The sequence below is a fragment of the Nyctereutes procyonoides genome, unplaced genomic scaffold (assembly GCF_905146905.1).
Source record: "Nyctereutes procyonoides isolate TBG_1078 unplaced genomic scaffold, NYPRO_anot_genome, whole genome shotgun sequence".
Lineage (NCBI taxonomy): Eukaryota > Metazoa > Chordata > Mammalia > Carnivora > Canidae > Nyctereutes > Nyctereutes procyonoides.
The window spans coordinates 12,364,811-12,385,035 of NW_026575033.1; the positions used below are offsets into that span (position 1 = coordinate 12,364,811).

General features: G+C 35.1%; 1 protein-coding gene across 9 annotated transcripts in view; it reads left to right on the forward strand.

The window, feature by feature from the left end:
- The window catches only part of BRCA2 (BRCA2 DNA repair associated), a 56,599-nt gene that overhangs the window by 12,266 nt on the left and 24,108 nt on the right, over positions 1-20,225 (forward strand). For 4 of the 9 annotated variants that reach the window (XM_055317421.1, XM_055317423.1, XM_055317425.1 and 1 more), the window contains 6 exons: positions 1,125-2,225; positions 3,373-8,388; positions 10,226-10,321; positions 12,225-12,294; positions 17,821-18,254; positions 18,729-18,910. In XM_055317421.1, coding sequence (XP_055173396.1) covers positions 1,125-2,225; positions 3,373-8,388; positions 10,226-10,321; positions 12,225-12,294; positions 17,821-18,254; positions 18,729-18,910 — 6,899 coding nt within the window. Of the gene's footprint in view, positions 1-1,124; positions 2,226-3,372; positions 8,389-10,225; positions 10,322-12,224; positions 12,295-17,820; positions 18,255-18,728; positions 18,911-20,225 lie in introns of those variants that run through there. The other 5 variants (XM_055317427.1, XM_055317428.1, XM_055317426.1 and 2 more) reach the window with 5 other exon arrangements.

The following is a 20,225-nucleotide window of genomic DNA, read 5'->3' on the forward strand; positions in this document are numbered from 1 at the left end:
AAGAAGCCCAAAGCAGGGCTTGATCCCAGGATTCTGATATCATGACCTGAGCCGAAGTCAGATGTTCAACTGACTAAAGCACCCAGGTGCCCTGAAGCTAACTTGATTTAAAGGAACATGTTTAATTATGGTAAGATAATACCATTCAAGATGTTATTATAGGGGCATCTGGGTGGCTTAGTCAGTTAAGCATCCAAATCTTGGTATCAGCTCAGATCATGATCTCAGGGTCCTGGGATCCAGCCCTGTGTTTGGCTCAGCCCTGTGTTTGGCTCAGAGTCTGCTACTCTCTCTCTCTCTCCTCTGCCCCTTACCCCAGCTTGTGTGTGCTCTCTCTCTCAAATAAATAAATCTTAAAAAAAAAAACTAATATGACAAAAACAAAACCTACAACTCACAACAGAGATAAGAATAATAACAAAATGTAAAGGCCTTTTTTCATTAGAAAGTAATTAGTACCAAAAGTTACCTAAATCGGATCATTGGGATATTGCATTTTTCTTAGTATGTGTGTATGTATAAATGTGTATGATTGGATAACTGTGTATGTATGTGTGTGTTTGTATGTAAAATCATATTTTACTCTGTTATTTTAGGGCCACAGATTTTTTTTTTTTTTAGATTTGTTTGTCTTAGAGAGCATTGAGGGGGTAAGGAAGAGTAGAGAGGAAGAGAGAACCCCAAGCTGACTCCCAACATGGCGCTCCATCTCAGGACCCTGAGATCATGACGAGCTGAAACTGAGAACTGGACGTTTAACTGACTGAGCCACCCAGGTGCCCTGGGCCCCAAATTTATTTGGAACATCTAATTTGATAAATCTTAGAATGTTGAATTGCGTATATATCCTAAGATTGAGTTTTAATTGTGCAGAGCTGATAAAGGTTATTAGGACCTGGAATATGAATAAAAGGCTTTGGGGACATTAGAATCAGTCTTTACCAGAAGAACAGTAGAAGGGTGGCACTCTGGCACTAAGCTAGCACTCAGGATAACCCTTTAAATACTGCCTTATGTGCTATTTAGTATATACTATTTCTATGAGAAAGGTCGTAAGAATAGTGTAAATTATAGGACTGTATTATGAAATGTTATTAATATACTTCTGTTTTAAATTTTAACAGGTTCGGGGAATTCATTTGGTAAAGTAAATAGCACCAAAGACCATTTTGTAAAGTCTACACCAAATGTCCTAGAGGATGAAGTACATGAAAAAGTTGTAGATGCTTCTGAAGAAGATAGTTTTTCATTATGTGTTCCTAAATATAAAACAAATCTACAAAAAATAAAAACTAGCAAAACTAGGAAAAATATTTTTAATGAGACAAAAACCAGTGAATGTGAAGAAGCTAAAAAGCAAATGAAAGAAAATAAACATTCATTGGTATCTGAAATGGAACCAAATGACAGTCATCCATTAGATTGGAATGTAACACATGAGAAGCCGTTTGGGAATGGAACTGACCAAATCTCCAAGGAAGTTGTACTGTCTTCAGCCTCTGGATGGTCTGACCTAACCCTCTCAAGTCTAAATGAAGCTCAGATGGAGAAAACACCTCTATTGCATACTTCTTATGACCAAAATAATTCAGAAAAAGACCTCATAATCACAGATAAAGAATGCACCAACGTCATTACTGTGGAAAATTCTTGGCCACAGATTTCAAATGTACCAAAGTATTCAGAGAAGACGTTAAATGAGGAAACAGCAGTAAATAAGATAAATGAAGGGCAGTGTCTTGAATCTCATGAAGATCCCGTTGTTTCGGTAAAGCAAGCAATATATGAAACTACTTTAATAGCTTCTCCACTTCAGGGTATCAGAAAGTCTATATTCAGGATAAGAGAATCACCTGAAGGGATGTCCAATGCAATGTTCTCAAATAATATGACTAATCCAAACTTTAAAGAACCTGAAGCCTCTGAAAGTGGATTGGAAAAACATACTATTTGCTCTCAGAAAGAGGATTCTTTATGTACAAGTTCAATTGATGATGGAAGCTGGCCAGCAACTATCAAACATACTTCTGTAGCTTTGAAGAATTTAGGTTTAATATCTAGTTTGAAAAAGAAAACAAAAAAGTTTATTTACGTTATAAATGATGAAACATCTAATCAAGGCCTGAAAACACAGAAAGACCAGGAGTCAAGACTAATTAACCTTTCGGCCCAATTTGAAGCAAATGCTTTTGAAGGACCACTGACATTTACAAATGCTGATTCAGGTACCTCTGTGTGGGGATGTGTATCTGTGTGTGTCTGTGTGAGTGAGAATAGTGCATGTAGTATTAGGGATGGTGACAAGTTCTCCTATTTGAATATGTGTGTCTCTCATCTTTCTAGTAAATATACTGCCTGCTTACCGAAAGTTTTCCTTCTGTAGCTTTTTGGTTTTTTAAGATCTCTTTTATCTTCCTTTGAGAAGATTTTAGTGGGTGGAATATCTCAGTGAATAATAGGTTTGGGGGAACTGGAGTACAGAGGAACTGTTTGAGATTTGGGTATATTTCCAGAGAAAAAATGTTTGATACTGTGTATGTCAGAATTAAAATCAATTAAACAGCTAATATGTTGTGGTGGCCCCTGATTAAATAAAATGAGATTAATAATTTTGACTGGCTAATAGGGAATTTAGAGCATTGAAAAAGTAACTCAGAGCAGTTTAATTCATTTGCCTTTATAATTGTGATTAGGTCATCTTTGAGGCCTTTCATCTGTAGAACCTGTTTTTAAAAGCTGATGCGGGGGCGGCACCTGGGTAGCTCAGTTGGTTAAGCATCTAACTTTGGCTCATGTAATGATCTCAGAGCCCTGGGATTGAGCTCTACATCAGGCTCCTCATTCAGTGGGGAATCTGATTCTCCCTCTCCCTCTGCCTCAACACTCTACTCATGATAATGTGCTCTTGCTCTCTCTCAAATAAATACATAAAATCTTTAGAAAATAAATAAAAGTTGATTTTTTTCAATATCAAAAACTGAATTAACTAAAGGAAGTGATTACTTTTCTAATTCATTTGCCTTTTTTATCTCCTATTATACCAATAGTAGCAGTGAATTTTTTCCAGTAAAACTACTTTGAATTTTACTTATGGTAGCTAGTGCTTTCTTGAACTACATACAAATTTTGATTAAATTGATACATGTTAGAAAAAAAATACTAAGTCCTATTTATTCTTTAGTTGGAAAATCTAATAACTTGAAATAGAGAATATTTAGAATTTTTTCTGTTTTAAGCCTGACCTCATTCATTTCTTACTTTTCATGTAATTCTTGCTTCAGATACTACTTTTTTTTTTTTTTTTACTTAGTGAAAAATAGTGAATGTGATTGATGGCACTTTAATTTTGTCACTTTGTGTCTTCATGCTTAGGTTTATTGCATTCTTCTTCCATCAAAAAAAACTGTTTACAGAATGATTCAGAAAAACCAGCTTTGTCTTTAACCAGCTCTTTTGGGACAATTCTGAGAAAAGTTTCCAGTAATGGAACCAGTTCTCCTAATAATAAAATAATATCTCAGGATCCTGATTATAAAGAAGCAAAAATTAATAAGAAAAAACTGGAGTCATTTATAACCACAGAAACTGATTGTCTGTCATCCCTGCAGGAAAAACACTGGGAAGATGATGCAAAAAACCAAAGAGTTTCAGATATAAAAGAAAAAGTCTTGCCTACAGTAAGTCACCCTCCTATGCCACATTCAGAAGTGGAAGGTAGTGATATTCACTTTCAGTCTCCAGAAAGCTTTTCATTTGACTGTGATAATACCAGTCTGTTAACTCCTAGCTCTAGGGATTCTCCATCAAGCCTAGTTGTGATGTCTAGAGGAAAAGAATCATATAAAATATCAGAGAAACTAAAATGTAAAAATCATGAAGCTGGTTTTGAATTAACCAAAAATATTCCCATGGAAAAGAATCAAGACATACATGTTTTAAATGCAAATTCTAAAAATGCTAAACTGTTGTCAACTGAAAAACATAGAACAGTAGCATCATCTTCAGTAAAGGTACAATTCAACCAAAATGCAAATCTCACCACAGTCCAAAAAGACCAAAAAGAAACTACTTTAATTTCAAAAATAACTGTTAATCCAAACTCTGAAGAACTTTTCCCAGATGATGAAAATAATTTTGTCTTAAAGATAACTAATGAAAGTAATACTCCTGTTTTAGGAAATACTAAGGAACTTCATGATTCAGACCTCTGTTGTGTAAGAGATTCTGTTCCTAAGAACTCTACCATGGTAGTATGTACAGACCTGGATGACAAACAAGCAGCCAAAGTGTCGATTATGAAAGATTGTGATTCATCAAGCATAGATGATCTTACAGAAAGGAACAGAAGTACCATAAAGCAACAACTAAAAATGACTCTAGATCAAGATTCAAAATCAGACATTACCTCAGATATAGTTAGGAAATCAAATGGAAACAGTGATTATATGGATAATTGGGCAAGACTGTCTGATCCAATTTCAAATCACAGTTTTGAAAATGGCTTCAAAACAGCTTCTAATAAAGAGATAAAACTCTCTGAAAACAACATTAGGAAAAGTAAAATGCTTTTCAAAGATATTGAGGAACATTATCCTACTAACTTAGCATGTCTTGAAATTGTAAATACTTCATCATTAGAAAGTCAAGAGAAACCAAGCAAATCTCATGCACTTGATCCACAGTCCATTAATATCATATCTGGGTTTGTGCAGAATAGCACATATGTTTCTGATAGTGAAAGTGGTCACACAGCTCCTCCAACTTTATCTTTAAAGCAAGATTTTGATTCAAATCATAATTTAACACCTAGTCAAAAGGCAGAAATTACAGAACTTTCTACTATTTTGGAAGAATCAGGAAGCCAGTTTGAATTTACACAGTTTAGAAAACCAAGCCACATAATACAGAAAAATCCATTTGAAATGCCTGAAAACCAGCTGACTATCTTGAATAGCACTTCTAAGGAAAGGAAAGATGATGATCTTCATCTCACAATTAATGCTCCATCTATCAGTCAGGTAGATAGCAAGAAATCTGAAGGTATAATTGGAGGTAAGCAGAAGTTTGCTTGCTTGTCAAGAACCAGCTGTAACAGAAGTGCTTCTGGCTATTCAACAGATAAAAATGAAGTGGAGTTTAGAGGCTTTTATTCTGCTCGTGGCACAAAATTGAATGTTGGTAGTGAAGCATTGCAAAAAGCTAAGAAACTGTTCAGTGACCTTGAGAATATCAATGAGGAAACTTCTGTAGAAGTAGATAGAAGTTTCTCCTCAAGCAAATATAATGATTCTGTCTCAATGATTCAGATAGAAGATTGTAATGATAAAAATTTAAATGAGAAAAATAATAAATGCCGGCTAATACTACAAAATAATATTGAAATGACTACTGACATTTTTGTTGAAGAATATACTGAAAGTTACAGGAGAAATACAGAAAATGAAGGTAACCAATGTACTGACGCCAGTAGAAATACTTGTAACTCAGAATCTGATGGCAGTGATTCAAGTAAAAATGATACAGTTTATATTCATGAAGAAGAAAATGGCTTGCACTGTATTGATCAGCACAACATAGATCTGAAATTATCTAGCCAGTTTATGAAGGAGGGGAACACTCAAATTAAAGAAGGTTTGTCAGATTTAACCTGTTTAGAAGTTATGAAAGCTGAAGAAACATTTCATATTACTATGTCAAATAAACAGCAGTTAACAGCTAATATGGGGCAAAACATAAAAGATTTTGACACTTTTTATTTATCCTTTCAGACTGCAAGCGGGAAAAATATAAGGGTCTCCAAAGAGTCATTAAATAAAGCTATAAGTCTCCTTAATCAAAAATGGACAGAAGAAGAATTAAATAACTTTTCAGATTCCTTGAATTCTGAATTACTTCCTGGCATAGATATCAAGAAAACAGACATCTCAAATCATGAGGTAATAGAAAATACTGAAAGAAAAGACAAAATAACGAAAGAAAGTGACCTAATTGGTACTGAAAATATATTACTGATCCTCCAGCAAAGACCAGAAAGTAAAATAAAAAAGATCAAAGGATCTGCTGTGTTGGCTTTTCATACAGCTAGTGGGAAAAAAATAGAAATTACAAAGGAATCTTTGGACAAAGTAAAAAATCTTTTTGAAGAAAAAGAGCAAGATAATAGTGAAATCACTAATTTTAGCCATCGAGGGGCAAAGATGTCCAAGGACAGAGAAGAATGTAAAGATGGGCGTGAATTAGCTTGTGGGACAACTGAAATAACAACTACCCCAGAGTATGAAGAAACTCACAGTTCTCTAGAGAGGAAAAAACTTGTTTCTAAAGAGATTGCAGCCTTAAGACCCAGGCTCTTAAGTGAGAATTTAGACAAACAAACTGAAAATCTTAAAATATCAGATCATGCCTCTCTGAAAGTTGAAGTACATGAAAATACAGAAAAAGAAACAGCAAAAAAGCCTACAATGTATACAAATCAATCCACTTATTCAGCCATTGAAAACTCACCTTTAACATTTTACACAGGACACGGAAGAAAAATTTCTGTGAGTGAGGCTTCACTATTTGAAGCAAAAAAATGGCTTAGAGAAGGAGAATGGGATGATCAATCAGAAAGAATAAATGCTGCCAAGGTTAACTGCTTAAAAGAATATCCTGATGATTATGTAGAAAATCCTTCATGTGGAAATAGTTCAAATAGTGCCATAACTGAAAATGACAAAAATCATCTCTCTGAAAAACAAGGCTCAACTTATTTAAGTAATAGTACCATGTCTAACAGCTATTCATACCATCCTGGCTTTTGTCATTCTAGTGAAGTGTACAATAAATCAGAATATCTTTCAAGAAGTAAAATTGGTAATTCTGGTATTGAACCAGTAATAAAGAATATTAGAGAGAGAAAAAACATTGGTTTCTCTGAAATAATGTCCCCTGGAAGAGAAGCAGACACAGACCCACAAAGTGTAAATGAAGATATTTGTGTTGAGAAACTTGCGACTAACTCTTCATGCAAAAATAAAAATACAGCCATTAAAGTGGCCATATCTGACTCAAATAATTTTAATTCAATTCAAAAATTGAATTCTGATTCAAATAATGCTGTACCTGCATACAGTACAGTAAATAGTAAAAGTGTCTTTGTTGCGCACCAGACAAAAGTGACAGAGGGGTTTACAGACAACTGCAGCATGGTAACTAAACAAAACACCAAGAGTAAATCAGACACTTGCCATGCAGAAATTGTGGCAGATTATCCTAAGGCACTGGATGATTCAGAGGATATTTTTCCTAACTCTCTGGGTGCTACAGAATGTTCACCTTCACATAAGGTTTTTGCTGACATTCAAAGTGAGCAAACTTCACAACTTAACCAAAGTATGTCTGGATTGGAGAAAGTTTCTGAAACACCACCTTGTCAGATTAATTCAAAAACTTCTGATAGATGTGAACTTCCTAGGGGGAAGCTTCCCAAGTCAGTCTCTTATACAAATGCGTGTGGGATTTTTAGCACAGCAAGTGGAAAATCTGTACAAGTATCAGATGCTGCAATACAAAAGGCAAGAGAGGTGTTTTCTAAGCTAGAAGATAGTGCTAAGCAACTCTTTCCTGAAGTATCATTTAAAGATAATGAAGAACATTCAGAAAAGTTCACAAATGAAGAAAATACTGTGATATATACCTCCCAAAATTTACTATCATCTGCTTTCTCTGGATTTAGGACAGCAAGTGGGAAACAAGTTCCAGTTTCTGAAAGTGCCTTATGCAAAGTTAAGGGAATGTTAGAAGAATTCAATCTGATCAGAACTGAAGGTTGTCTTCAGCATTCATCTACTTCTAGACAAGATGTATCAAAAATGCCTCCTCCCTCTTGTATTGGTAAGAGAACCCCAGAACACTCTAGAAACTCCAAATTGGATAAAGCCTGCAATAAAGAATTTAGATTATCAAGTAACTGTAACAATCAGAGTGGTTCTTCAGAAAATCATCACTCTATTAAAGTTTCTCCATGTCCCTCTCAATTGAAGCAAGACAAACGACAGTTGCTAGTCGGAAGCAAAGTATCACTTGTTGAGAACATTCATCCTTTGGGAAAAGAACAAGCTTTACCTAAAAATATAAAAACAGAGATTGGGAAAGCTGAAACTTTTCCTAATCTTCCTGTGAAAACAAATATAGAATTTTGTTCTACTTACTCCAAGGATCCAGAAGACTATTTTGAAACAGAAACCGTAGAGATTGCCAAAGCTTTTATGGAAGATGGTGAGCTGACAGATTCCGAACTGCTAAGTCATGCCAAACACTTTGTTTTTACATGCCAAAACACTAAGGAAATGGTTTTGTTAAATTCAAGAATTGGAAAAAGAAGAGGAGATGCACTTGTCTCAGTTGGTAAGTGTCTATTTTTTCCTTTCAGTTTGCCAGTCACTTAAATTAAGTCTTTAAAAATGTTGGAATGCTAGCTTAAAGCAATTCAGGTATTATAAGCTATATTTTGATAAACTTTTATGTATAGTTTAGGGGAATGTGATTTCACTTGATATCTCTGAATCTATACCAAGAAGCATGTTTTGAGGTTTTTTAATGTATTTTTAGAGATTATTAATGTAGTTATAATTGAGAAATTACTGTTAAAAGTTTCCCTAGAAAGCGTGAAATCTCTATCCTTATAACAGCCTGCATAATATAACTTAGTAACTGTTTTCAAATAAATATGAATATGTATATAGAGAGAACACAGAACAAAGGTTCCAACTCTGGCTCTTAAGAACTTAAAAAATAGTTTCAGTTATAGGTGCTGATTTGCCTCCTTTTTTTCATCTCTGAAGTATTCTAAAAATCAGTTATTTTTAGCAGATAGTGTTCTGGTTTTAATGCCACTTGGACTATATTCTAACTTCTCTTTTAAATGTTTATGTAACAACTTAGTTCTATTAGGTTAAATGGTGTGATTTTTTTTTTTCTGTTAGTATCTGACTGGGAGTAATCTTAAATAATTGAATCTGTTGATCAAACACAATTAAATTATATGCCATAACTAACTCTTGCTTTTAAGTGGATGATGTTAAATAACTAGCTATTTTTAAAAAACTATAGACCCATAGAATTGACTTATCACAGGTCTTGTCCAGTCTCTTATTACAGAGAAGACACTGAAGCCAGTCAGTTCACTCTTCCATTTGGTACCTTCAGTGACCCTGATGGATACAGATTTGCTTAAGTGTTATCCAGGTCACATTCCATACTAAGTTTATGTTATGGGAATAGTAGTAAATTTATGATACTTACCTTAAACTATTGCTGTGCTCTTGTGAAAATTCTCAAGTGCAGATGCTTTAAGAGATTCACAATTCTTTTATGGAAAATAATGGCTTTATTTATAGGAACCCATTTTGTTCATGTGTATTCCCAAGTGGGTTGGCCTGCTTAGGAGAAAAAAAAACCCAACTCAGACTTCTAATAAATGTTCTCAATGGCATCACTTTAATTTCTCTCACCTCTATTATATATAAGTATATAGCTTAATCAACTTCTGGTTACTTACTTGAATAGTACAGGTCCTTATTAAACAATGAAATCACTTCATAATCTAACACTTGATAAGGCCTTACATGGTCATTTTTACTTATTCTACAAATTCATTCCATTTAATAAAGCATCAAAAAGCAAAGTACCTATTATCACATATTATCTCAGTATGAGTTGAACATGCATAACTTGAATTATGATTTAATTTTACTCTTAGCTTTTGTAGAGTTTTTAAATAAGTATAACTTCTAATGTTTTAAAGTAATTTTGGTAATTTTAAAAAGTCTTTTCTTCTACTTTAATTCAAGGACCTCCATAATAAATTCCTTCTCAAGTTCAATGCAGAAAGAGTTTTACTTGAAGGAATTTTGTTTGTCCTTATTTATGGTAAACCTACAGTTACATTCAGTACCAGTTTATTTTATTAAAAAGTAGTATCTCTTTGGTAACTGGTAGCATGTTTTTATTCCCAGCCCCTATTAGATAGTGGTATTTTGAATGGCTAAAAAAAATTGATATTGAGAAATGAATCATCTTTCAAAATAGGATGGTTGCTTTTTAAATTGTAATTATTATGTATTTTTTTGCCTAATAAATTTTAAGAGTCAGTTCTTTAGTTTTAAAAAATAGGCTATAAAGCCTTTTGAAAAACAAAATTGATGTTATTTGCTTTAAAAAATGTATGAAAATTTCTTTTTAGGAGAACCCCCAATTAAAAGAAACTTGTTAAATGAATTCGACAGGATAATAAAAAATCAAGAAACATCTTTAAAAGCTTCAAAAAGCACTCCAGACGGTAAAATGTGCTTTGTATTCATATCTTTTCCCCTCTCTGTAGGTACTAGATACAGTATTTTTTAAGTTCTTTTTCTAAGCTTTTTCGGGTATGTAGATACTTGGACAAGACTTTATAGTGTGGTTTGCTAAAGATACATCTTGCTTTGTTATGCAAGCTCTTCCTTCTTAACACCTAGTATGATGTGGAGGTTCTTTGTAATTGGGAAGCATGAAATGATTATAAAATAATGACTTTTTAAAATAAAAACTATAAAAATTTAGTAAGATCTTAGTATAATAAATTAAAGCTTAGGTTCTGGAATCCAGTCACAGTTTTGACTAACCTTCATTCACCATTCCACCAAAATCACTCTTTCCTAAGTTACATGGTGATCTCCATGTTCGTAAATCCAACAGTCATTTCTGTGTTATTTGGCTCTATCCTTCAGCCACATTAGACAGTTGTTCACTCTCCTGAGACCACCACATCCTCTTGGTTCTCCTCCTGCATAGCCACTTCTCTGTTGCCTTTGCTGGCTTTTCCTTATTCATTCCTTTCTCTAAACATAGGAGTGCCCCAGGGCTCTGTCCTTAGGGCTCTTCTCTGCCTAAACTTCAGTGACTACCAAAATTATGTATGCAGGTTTAACCTGTCCTGGAACTCCAGACTTATTTATTCATTTGCTCTTGATACTTTTCTACTTACATCGCTAATGGGCATTTCCAAGTAACCACAACCAGTGCTGAACTCTTGATTCCATTCCTCTCCCAAACCCGCTCTTTCTGTTCTTTCTTTTCTTGCTGCCACTCTGCCAGTTGATACATCAAAACCTTGATGTCCTCATTTACTCTTTTGTTTCTTCATACTCCACACAAAGCCCATCAGCAGTCCTATAGGTTCTACCTTTGAAATATAACAATCTGATCATTTCTTCTCACCTTTGCCCCTACCATCTTGATCCAAGTCATGGTCATTGCTTTAACTCATCTCTCTGTTTCTGCCTCTGCCCCTCCTCCAGGCTGCCTCAACACAGCAGCTAGAATCATCCTGGTCAGATCATGCCTCTTGATTGCTTAAAATGCTCCGTGGTTTCCTATCTCATTACCATGGAATACTTAAATAAAACATGTAACTATTACTTGCTATATACTTGGTTCCTGGATTTGGAAAGGAAAAATTCAGATAGTGAGGGATAAATGTGTTAGACTGTAGAGACTTAGTTCAGAAACACATGGGATAAATCCCACAATTAAACCTTTAATAACTATATAGAGATTTCTCATCCTTTTTCATAGTTGCATAGTACTTGATCATGTGGTTGCATCAATGTATTCTAGTTTATTCAACCAATCCCATACTAATGAACTAGTTGAAGGTTTAAGAAGGCACCTGGGTGGCTCAGTTGGTTAAGTGTCCAACCCATGATTTCTGCTCAGGTAATGATTTCATGGATCATGAGGTTAAGTCCCACAACAGGCTCTGTGCACAGTGCAGTCTGCTTGAGGTTCTCTCTCTCCCTTTCCTCTGCCCCTCCCCCCACTTGTGCTCACGCTCTTTCTCACTTGCTTTCTCTCTGAAACAAATGAATCTTTAAAAAAAAAAAGTAAAAGTTGCATACTGAGAATAAAGCTAAAGTTTGGCTTGTAAACCTTCATAAGATTACATTTTAAATTTTATATTTGCATGGCAGGTAGCACATTTGAGTTCTGATTAACATCAGCTGATTAAATTTATACTGATTTCCTTTATATGTTTACACTGAGTTATTTAGAATATAGTCATCAATTTATGAGTCAAAATTTCAAGTCTATAATAACAAAGTTTTTATGTAAATGTTTATAATAATGTGTAATAAACAGGCATAAAGAATAAAATCCCCCATTAGATTGTCATTAATACATAATATAAACTATTTTTCTAGGCATCCTAAAAGACAGAAGCTTATTTATGCATCATATTTCTTTAGAGCCAATTTCCTGTGGACCCTTTCGGTAAGACATACTTAGTTTTGTTGTTGTTGCTGTTGTTTAATTCTACTAATATAGTGTAGGGAAGGTACAGTTTTTAAAAAAATAGTGGCACTAATATGCAGTATAGAAGTTAACACTTCTGTTTTAGAAAGCCTGCAAGATTAAATGTACTTTGGTAGTACTTTATAGTGCTGTTCATATTATTATCTCATTTTTCAGTTTCATAATATCTGTGGATAGTAGACAAAGATTTTATTCTAATTTTATGGATAAGAGAGCTTAAGAAAGAATAAGGAAATCACTGAAAACCAATTTCAAATATATCAAAAATATGGCATATATTAAAAATATTCTTTTATCTCTCCCCCTCTCAAAGCCCTACTCAAATTACTAAGACAATTTGTTTAACTTCTAAATCCACAAAGATAATGATCAGAGAAAAAAATAACAATTGTGAAAGCCAAAAAGCATGAAAGACTTAGAAAGTCCATAGAAAACTAAAACCTCATAGAGGAGACAATGTACCCAATTTGCCCTAAAGAATCCAAGACAGGCAAATTGGCAGCAGCATGTTCTTCTGGAGGTGAGGTAGAAAATAGAAATTAGTTGAAAATCTATTTAGGAAACATTTATATCCCTTCCCCCACTGCAGACAGTTAGCTTATCCTTTTTGTGCCAGAAGATCAGAAGGTTATTGTCTAGAAAAGGTGAAATGGAGGGATTCTGAATTGGGAAGGTGGAGATATTGAAAACAGAGATTAAGTAAAAAAATCTGTCTATCAAGTAATGAGACTCACCAGCCTCCTTCCCACATTTGTCTCCTAAATACTGGCAGCCAGACCTCTAGGCAGAAGACTGGAAGATTTTTTTTTCCTGGGAAACATGACTAGCTCAATAGAAAAGACTGCAAATACTGACAGTCACAGGTACTTGAATGAAACCTCATAGCCGGAGCACCAGGCAATGATGCCAACAATTGACAAGCCTCACCAGCACACACTTCACTCTTAAATAGGAACAGAGAATCAAGGATCACTAGTTATTGGAAGAAAGCCTCTGTGAAAGATAATACCCATAGTACAAAAACAAACAAAGGAAGTTAGAGGAAATAGACCATGCAAGGAAGTGAATGAAATTTCAAAAAAACTTACTAGTATTCTCAGGATATAGAACATATTGCATCCTTAAAATAAGAACAAGTTACTATAAAAAGAGTTCTTATAAATTAAAAAACTGTGATGACATAGATTAACTCCATAGAAGTAATAGAAGATAAAACTTATGAAACCTACAAAAATATAGAACAAAAAGAAAAGATGAACGAAGAAAGGATAATTAGAAAAGTCAGTCCTATGAGCCTAACATCTGAAAATTTGGAGTGTGAGAAAGAAGGAACAAAGGAGAAATGAGAAATTTTCAAAGAAATAATTTAAGATACTTTATCAGTACTGGAAGACAAGTTTTTTTTTATTAAAAGGGTTTTCTGAGTGACCATATGAATAAAAATGACTCATCTTAAGACGCATCCTTGGGAAATTTTAGAATGCTAAGGGCAAAGGGAAATCTTAAATTTTCCAGGGAGCAAAAAAATTAAATTTTTTGTTTCAAACAAAGTCAAGAGTCATAATGGTATAAATTCTCTCACCATTTACAATGGAAGCTAGAAGATTATGGATTCTATAATGTATACTACAGAGCAGCGCCTTTAAAATTCTGAGAGAAAATGATTTCTAGCGCAGAATCCTATCCTATGTATTTTCCAGCAAGCTACTAATGTACATGTTTTGAACTTAGAAACCCAGGTGATTTTGTTTGTTAACATTTTAAGAAACAGGTTGTAATCTTATATATAAGGTAAATGCTTATTTATCTGCATATTGCCTTAATTTACACATATGAGAAAATAAGTTTGTGCATTTAATAAGCATGCATAAATTCCTAAGTATCTAATTTATATTGTGCAGGTAGATATAAAGATAAATGTCTACCTTAGATTGTTAGTCTTGGAACCAGGCATAAAAAGAATTACTGTAATAAAAGTATTAAACTAGGTATAACAAAGTGATGCGACAGCATAGAAAAATGGCAGCTAATTATGCAGCAGAAACTTAACAGCTCTTCATACTGAATGTAAGGAATGCTTGGGCAAGGGCACTCCATACTCTGGGAAGAGTAAGAAGCTGTGTAGCTTTTCTCATAGGAGTCAGCAGGCCAGGGTGCCATTGGGACTGGAAGGAAACAAAAAAGAAATAGGGATGTTATAGACCTTTTAGTAGGAAGCTTCCTGTGTCATTTCTGATAAGTTGAAACTTGGATGGTGACTGTGGAAGTTTCTAAGAGGAGCAGCATAACAAGATTTGTGTTTTAGAAATAGACCAAAGTGAAACTGTTGCAAGGAGATTAGTAAGGAAGTAAAGGTTTCAGTTTAACACAGGTGCTAGAGCAGAGTATAATGTGTGAAAGATGATTCGAGAAGATTTGGCTAGATAGTGATTAATTGGGAGTGGTAGAGTATCTCCATTTACATTCAGTAGACATCTTGGTCATAACCTACAAAGTAAACTCTTCACAGGATTCTTAATATTTCAGAACTAGGTAGTACAAGATCAATGAAAGTAAGTTTTGGGGCAGAAGGTTTATTCATTCTTATGTACTAGATCTCCTTTCGATCATCTCTTCAGGGAAATCAGTCCAATAATTACTCCTGTCTCCTGCCTTGCTACTATCTTCTTCTTTACTGGATCAGTCCCATTAGTCAGGTATACTCTAGGTCTCCATCTAAACAAGAAATACCTTTCTTGATTCCTCTAATCTCACCAATCCATTCCCTTATCCACTTAAGGTACAACTCCTTAGAATGATCTCCATTCATATTCTCTACTTCATCTCTTCCCCTTCTCTCCTGAACTCACCTCACTCTTTGATCACTGCACACTACCCCTTGTCAAGATTACTAGTTACCCCCATATTGCTGAATCCTGTCAGCTCTCCATCCTCATTGTTAACCTAGCATTCACATAGTTAATCACTCCTGCCTTTTTAGCACTTTCTTTATTCTGGCTTCTGGGACCTGACTCTTCTCCTTCCCACTGGCTGTTCTTTCTCTTGCTGGTTCTTCCCCTAACCACTAAATGTTCAGCTCCAGATGGCTTCTTTCCCTGACCTTCCTCCTTAGTAAATATCTCATCCACTTTTGTAACTTTATATACCATCTGCTTACTGAAGGCTCCAAAATTAATATCATTAGCCTGAATTCCTTCCCTGAACAACATATGCATTCATCAAATTATCTACCTGAGGCTTTTATTTGGGTGACTAATAGACATCTCAAACTTAACAGCTTTAAAGCTGATAACCTTCCCCTAATCTGTTTTCCTGTAAAAGTCTTATCAACTCTGCTTTCAAAAAACACTCATACCATAAGATAGAATGTGTCATTTCTATTCTCAAAAACTAATCCATGACTCTCATCTCAGAGTACAAGTGGGGTGTGCTTCCCAGAGTGTACAGGTTCTCCATGACCTGGTCTTTTTGCTATCTTGCCAGTCTTACCTGCTGACTTTCCCTGCTCACTCTGTTCTACTATACTTCTGCCTAGCCTACTACTACCTAGCCCACCACATGATGTTCACTCTACCTTGCAGCACTCTTATCCCAAATACTTGCATGGCTTTATCTCCTTTCTTTAGGGCTCTGTGCAAATGTCACCTTATCAATAATGTCTTCCTCACCAACTTGTATAAAATATTATTTATTTAATTCTGCTGGATACTCCCTGTCTCCCTTACCATGCTTTTAACTTACTCTATAGCATTTCATACCAATTGACATATTTGTCTGTTTCCTTCCACTAGAATATAATCTCTGTGTTTTCATTTTGTTCCCATTATATCCTCCAGCCAAAGCAGTGTCTAGCACGCATAGTAGCGACTCATTAATTATTTGATGGCTAGGGGCTCCTGGGTGGCTCAGTTGGTTAAGCATCTAACTCTTGATCTCAGCTCAGGTCTTAAACTCACGGTCATGAGTTCAAGCCCTATGTTGGACTCCACAGTCAGTGGCTCTACATGCAGTGGAGTATGGAGCCCACTTTAAAAAAATATAAAAAATAAAAATATTTGATGGCCAGATGACTGAATAAATCCGTTCTAGAGCAATTTCAAATTCCAGGGGTTCAGGTTTGGTAAAAGAAAGTATGGGGTTTTCAACAAAATATCAAATATATGGAAAAACATGTATGTTAGGAAAGGTGATAAATTTTAGACATGTTGAGTTTGAGATGAATGTGAATCATCAAGGTAGAGGTATATGGTACTATATGAACTTCTAAGTGTAAAAATAACCTAGGGGAAAGTCAGGCATGAAGATACAGATTAATATTTTTATTGTTAGATAGATGATAATTTAAGCAATGGAAGTGACTCATATCACCCAGGAAAAAACATCTAAGGAAGAAGTCCAAGTTTAGAGATGGGAATTTTTTTAAGAGAAAGAGGAAAAACCAGCAAAAAAGAAACAGAGGGACAATAATGGTGTAGGTATTAATGGTGAGAATTTTAAGGAAAGAAGTCAACTGCCAGAGGTCAGGTGGAATGAGTTTACACATGAAGCTGTGTGTGTAGGCATTTGGGAGGTCATTAGCAACTTTGTTGAGAACAATTTCTGTAGAACCGTGGTAGAAATGAGAGTTCAATAAGCAGAAACTGAGGAAGTGAAAATAGCTAGTTTAGATTACCTGTTTGGGAAGATTGGCCATGAAGGATAGATCACAATGAGTATTGGCTTGAAGAAGAGATAAGGCTAAGAAAAAAGTGTTTCACGGATGGGCATGGCTTTCTGGCTTAATGAAAGGAGCACTAAAAAAGGTATAAATAGGAGGTAGAAAGAGAAAGGAGGGACGTGGAATAATAATTCAGAGAGTGGGACTCCTGAGGAGCCAGTTATTATGTGGGTTCAAGAATACAGGTGAGGGTGTTAGCCTGAGAAGACGACAGATATTTCTCTGGTTAGGGAGTACTGTGATAGATAGAACTAGAAGAGACAAACAGAGGATCCAGGTTTGACAGACTTCTGTTACATGAAGTAAGTGGTAAAGGCTGGAAGTCAGTGTGTGAGAAATAGTTACAGACTTGAAAAGTGTGGTATTGTTTTGGATGGCAAACATAATGAAATGCAAAACAGTTGCCAGAGGGATCCCTGGGTGGCGCAGTGGTTTGGCGCCTGCCTTTGGCCCAGGGCGCGATCCTGGAGACCCGGGATCGAATCCCACATCGGGCTCCCGGTGCATGGAGCCTGCTTCTCCCTCTGCCTGTGTCTCTGCCTCTCTCTCTCTCTCTCTGTGACTATCATAAATAAATAAAAATTAAAAAAAAATTCTAAAAAAAAAAAAAAAACAGTTGCCAGAGTAGGATTGCCATATGGCAGCTGAGATTTACAAAATATATATATATATAATATATATATATATATATATATATTCCAAAGCATTTACATATGTGTACATTTATTGGTAAATAACCAAACTTAAATATTTTCTCCTCATTGTAGCACAACTGAGGAACGGCAAGAAATACAGAATCCAAATTTCACTGCACCTGGTCAAGAATTTTTGCCTAAATCTCATTTTTATGAGCACCTGGCTTCAGAAAAATCTTCAAGTAATTTATCAGTTTCACGGCAACCATTTTGTATGGTTCCTGCCACAGGAAATGAAAAAAGGAGACACTTGATTGCTCCAGGCAAACCAGTGAAAGTCTTTGTCCCACCTTTTAAAACTAAATCACATTTTCACAGAGATGAGCAGTGCATTAGCAAGAATACTAAATTGGAAGAAAGCAAACAAAACTCCAAAGACATAGATGAACTTGGCTCTGGTGATACTGAAAAAAATATTAATGACAGTGGAATCCATCAGCTTAAGAAAAATAACTCCAATCAAGCAGCAACTATAATATTCACAAAGTATGAAAAAGAACCTTTAGGTATTGTGTAAAAATTTGTGTTGACACATTTTTGCCCTCCAGTTAGATGTTTCTCGTATTTAAATAATGCTTTGAGGATTTGACCCCTTTTATGATGATTAATAATTTCAGAACCTTTTCTAATGGCCTTTCTATTTTTCCTAAGTCCAAAGATTAGATTTAAAGTATTCTAATGTTTTTCAAAGGTAACTACTTGTGGACTTTCTTATTTAAAAAAAAAAAAAAGGAATTAGACAAACAATCTAAGACTGTTATTACTGGAATATATATTTAAAAAGCTATTTTTTTTTCAAATTTGAAATAAAAATAATATATCTATTGTATATAAGTTGAAACTATGCTTTTTCCTGAAGATTTGGAGCAAATTATCCCTGAAAATTAGAACAAATTAATATATATGGCTTTATAAAACAAAAGTTGTGCTTTTTAAGTGTTACATGGAGGTTTAATTTTTGCTAACTTATTCTTTAATAGATTTAATTACAAATCTTCAGAACGCCAGAGATATACAGGATATGCGGATTAAAAAGAAACAAAGGCAGCATATTTTTCTGCAGCCAGGTAGTCTGTATCTTGCAAAAACCTCCACTTTGCCTAGAATCTCTCTGAGAGAAGCAGTAGAAGGCCGAGTCCCCTCTGCATGTTCTCATAAACAGGTACGCTTTTGTCCACAATGCTACTAACTTTTACAGTCGAGTATAATTTCATTTTATTTTTTTAATTTTTTTTTTTTATGATAGTCACAGAGAGAGAGAGGGGCGCAGAGACATAGGCAGAGGGAGAAGCAGGTTCCATGCACTGGGAGCCCGATGTGGGATTCGATCCTGGGTCTCCAGGATCGCGCCCTGGGCCAAAGGCAGGCGCCAAACCGCTGCGCCACCCAGGGATCCCTAATTTCATTTTATTAACTAGTATCTCCAAAATGTTTTGTTCAAAGAAAGAATAGACTGGGATCCCTTTGGCCCAGGGCATAATCCTGGAGTCCTGAGATTGAGTCCCATATCGGGCTCCTTGCATGGAGCCTGATTCTCTCTCTGCCTGTGTCTCTGCCTCTCTCTGTCTCTCATGAGTAAATGAATAAAATCTTAAAAAAGAAAGAATAGACAAATATGGGAATGGATGAATGAAATCATTTTGTTTCCTAATCAACCCATAGTGATAGCCTTCCTCTCTGCTATCTTATCCTACCAAAGTGGTATGTGCTCCAAAATTGCTATTCCTCTTCCCCCTTCAAAACATACTCATTTTATTACTATAGTGCTCTCAGGTGCTAAAAGAAAATAGTTTACTTGAATTTAAAGTGTGAATAACTTATAGTCCTGAATCCATTAAGACCTAATGACATTTTTTAAAAAGGATTCTTAGGACTGCTATCTAGTTAGAACTTTAGGCAATGGAGAGGTGAACATAATATTGATAAAATTAACAGATAACATTTATTGAGTAGTTTTTATGCACTTGTCACTCTTCTAAGCCCTGTGCCTACACTGGTTGGATCTCACTTAATCTTCACAAGCATCTAAAGGAAAGGCATCATCATTTTGTCCACTGTTTGCAGATGAAAGAACAGAAGCACAGTGAGGGTTAAGTAACTATCCAATGGCACTTAACTAGTAAGTTTTCCTCTACTGGCCACAGTTCCAGAGCAAGGAATATGAGTCCAGAATCACATCTGAACAAAGGAAAAGATACTTTGGGGTGAGGCATACTGGGGTAGAAGTAGGCCAGGCTTGTGTACAAATCTGACTTCCTGAAGTCAGATCCTCTAAAATACTGATGCTTTTTACTGTTTTTCCCCTTCTGAATTTTTTAGCTTAAGAGATTTTATAAAATAGTACTTTTTTGTCCCCAGGATGACTTCCTATGGCAGCTGTAGCAGGAGGCATATGTACAAGGGGAATAAAAAGGGTGCAGCAAACTCTTGAATGTAGTAGGAGTCATTTATATTACATTAAAATGTTTAGCTTCTAG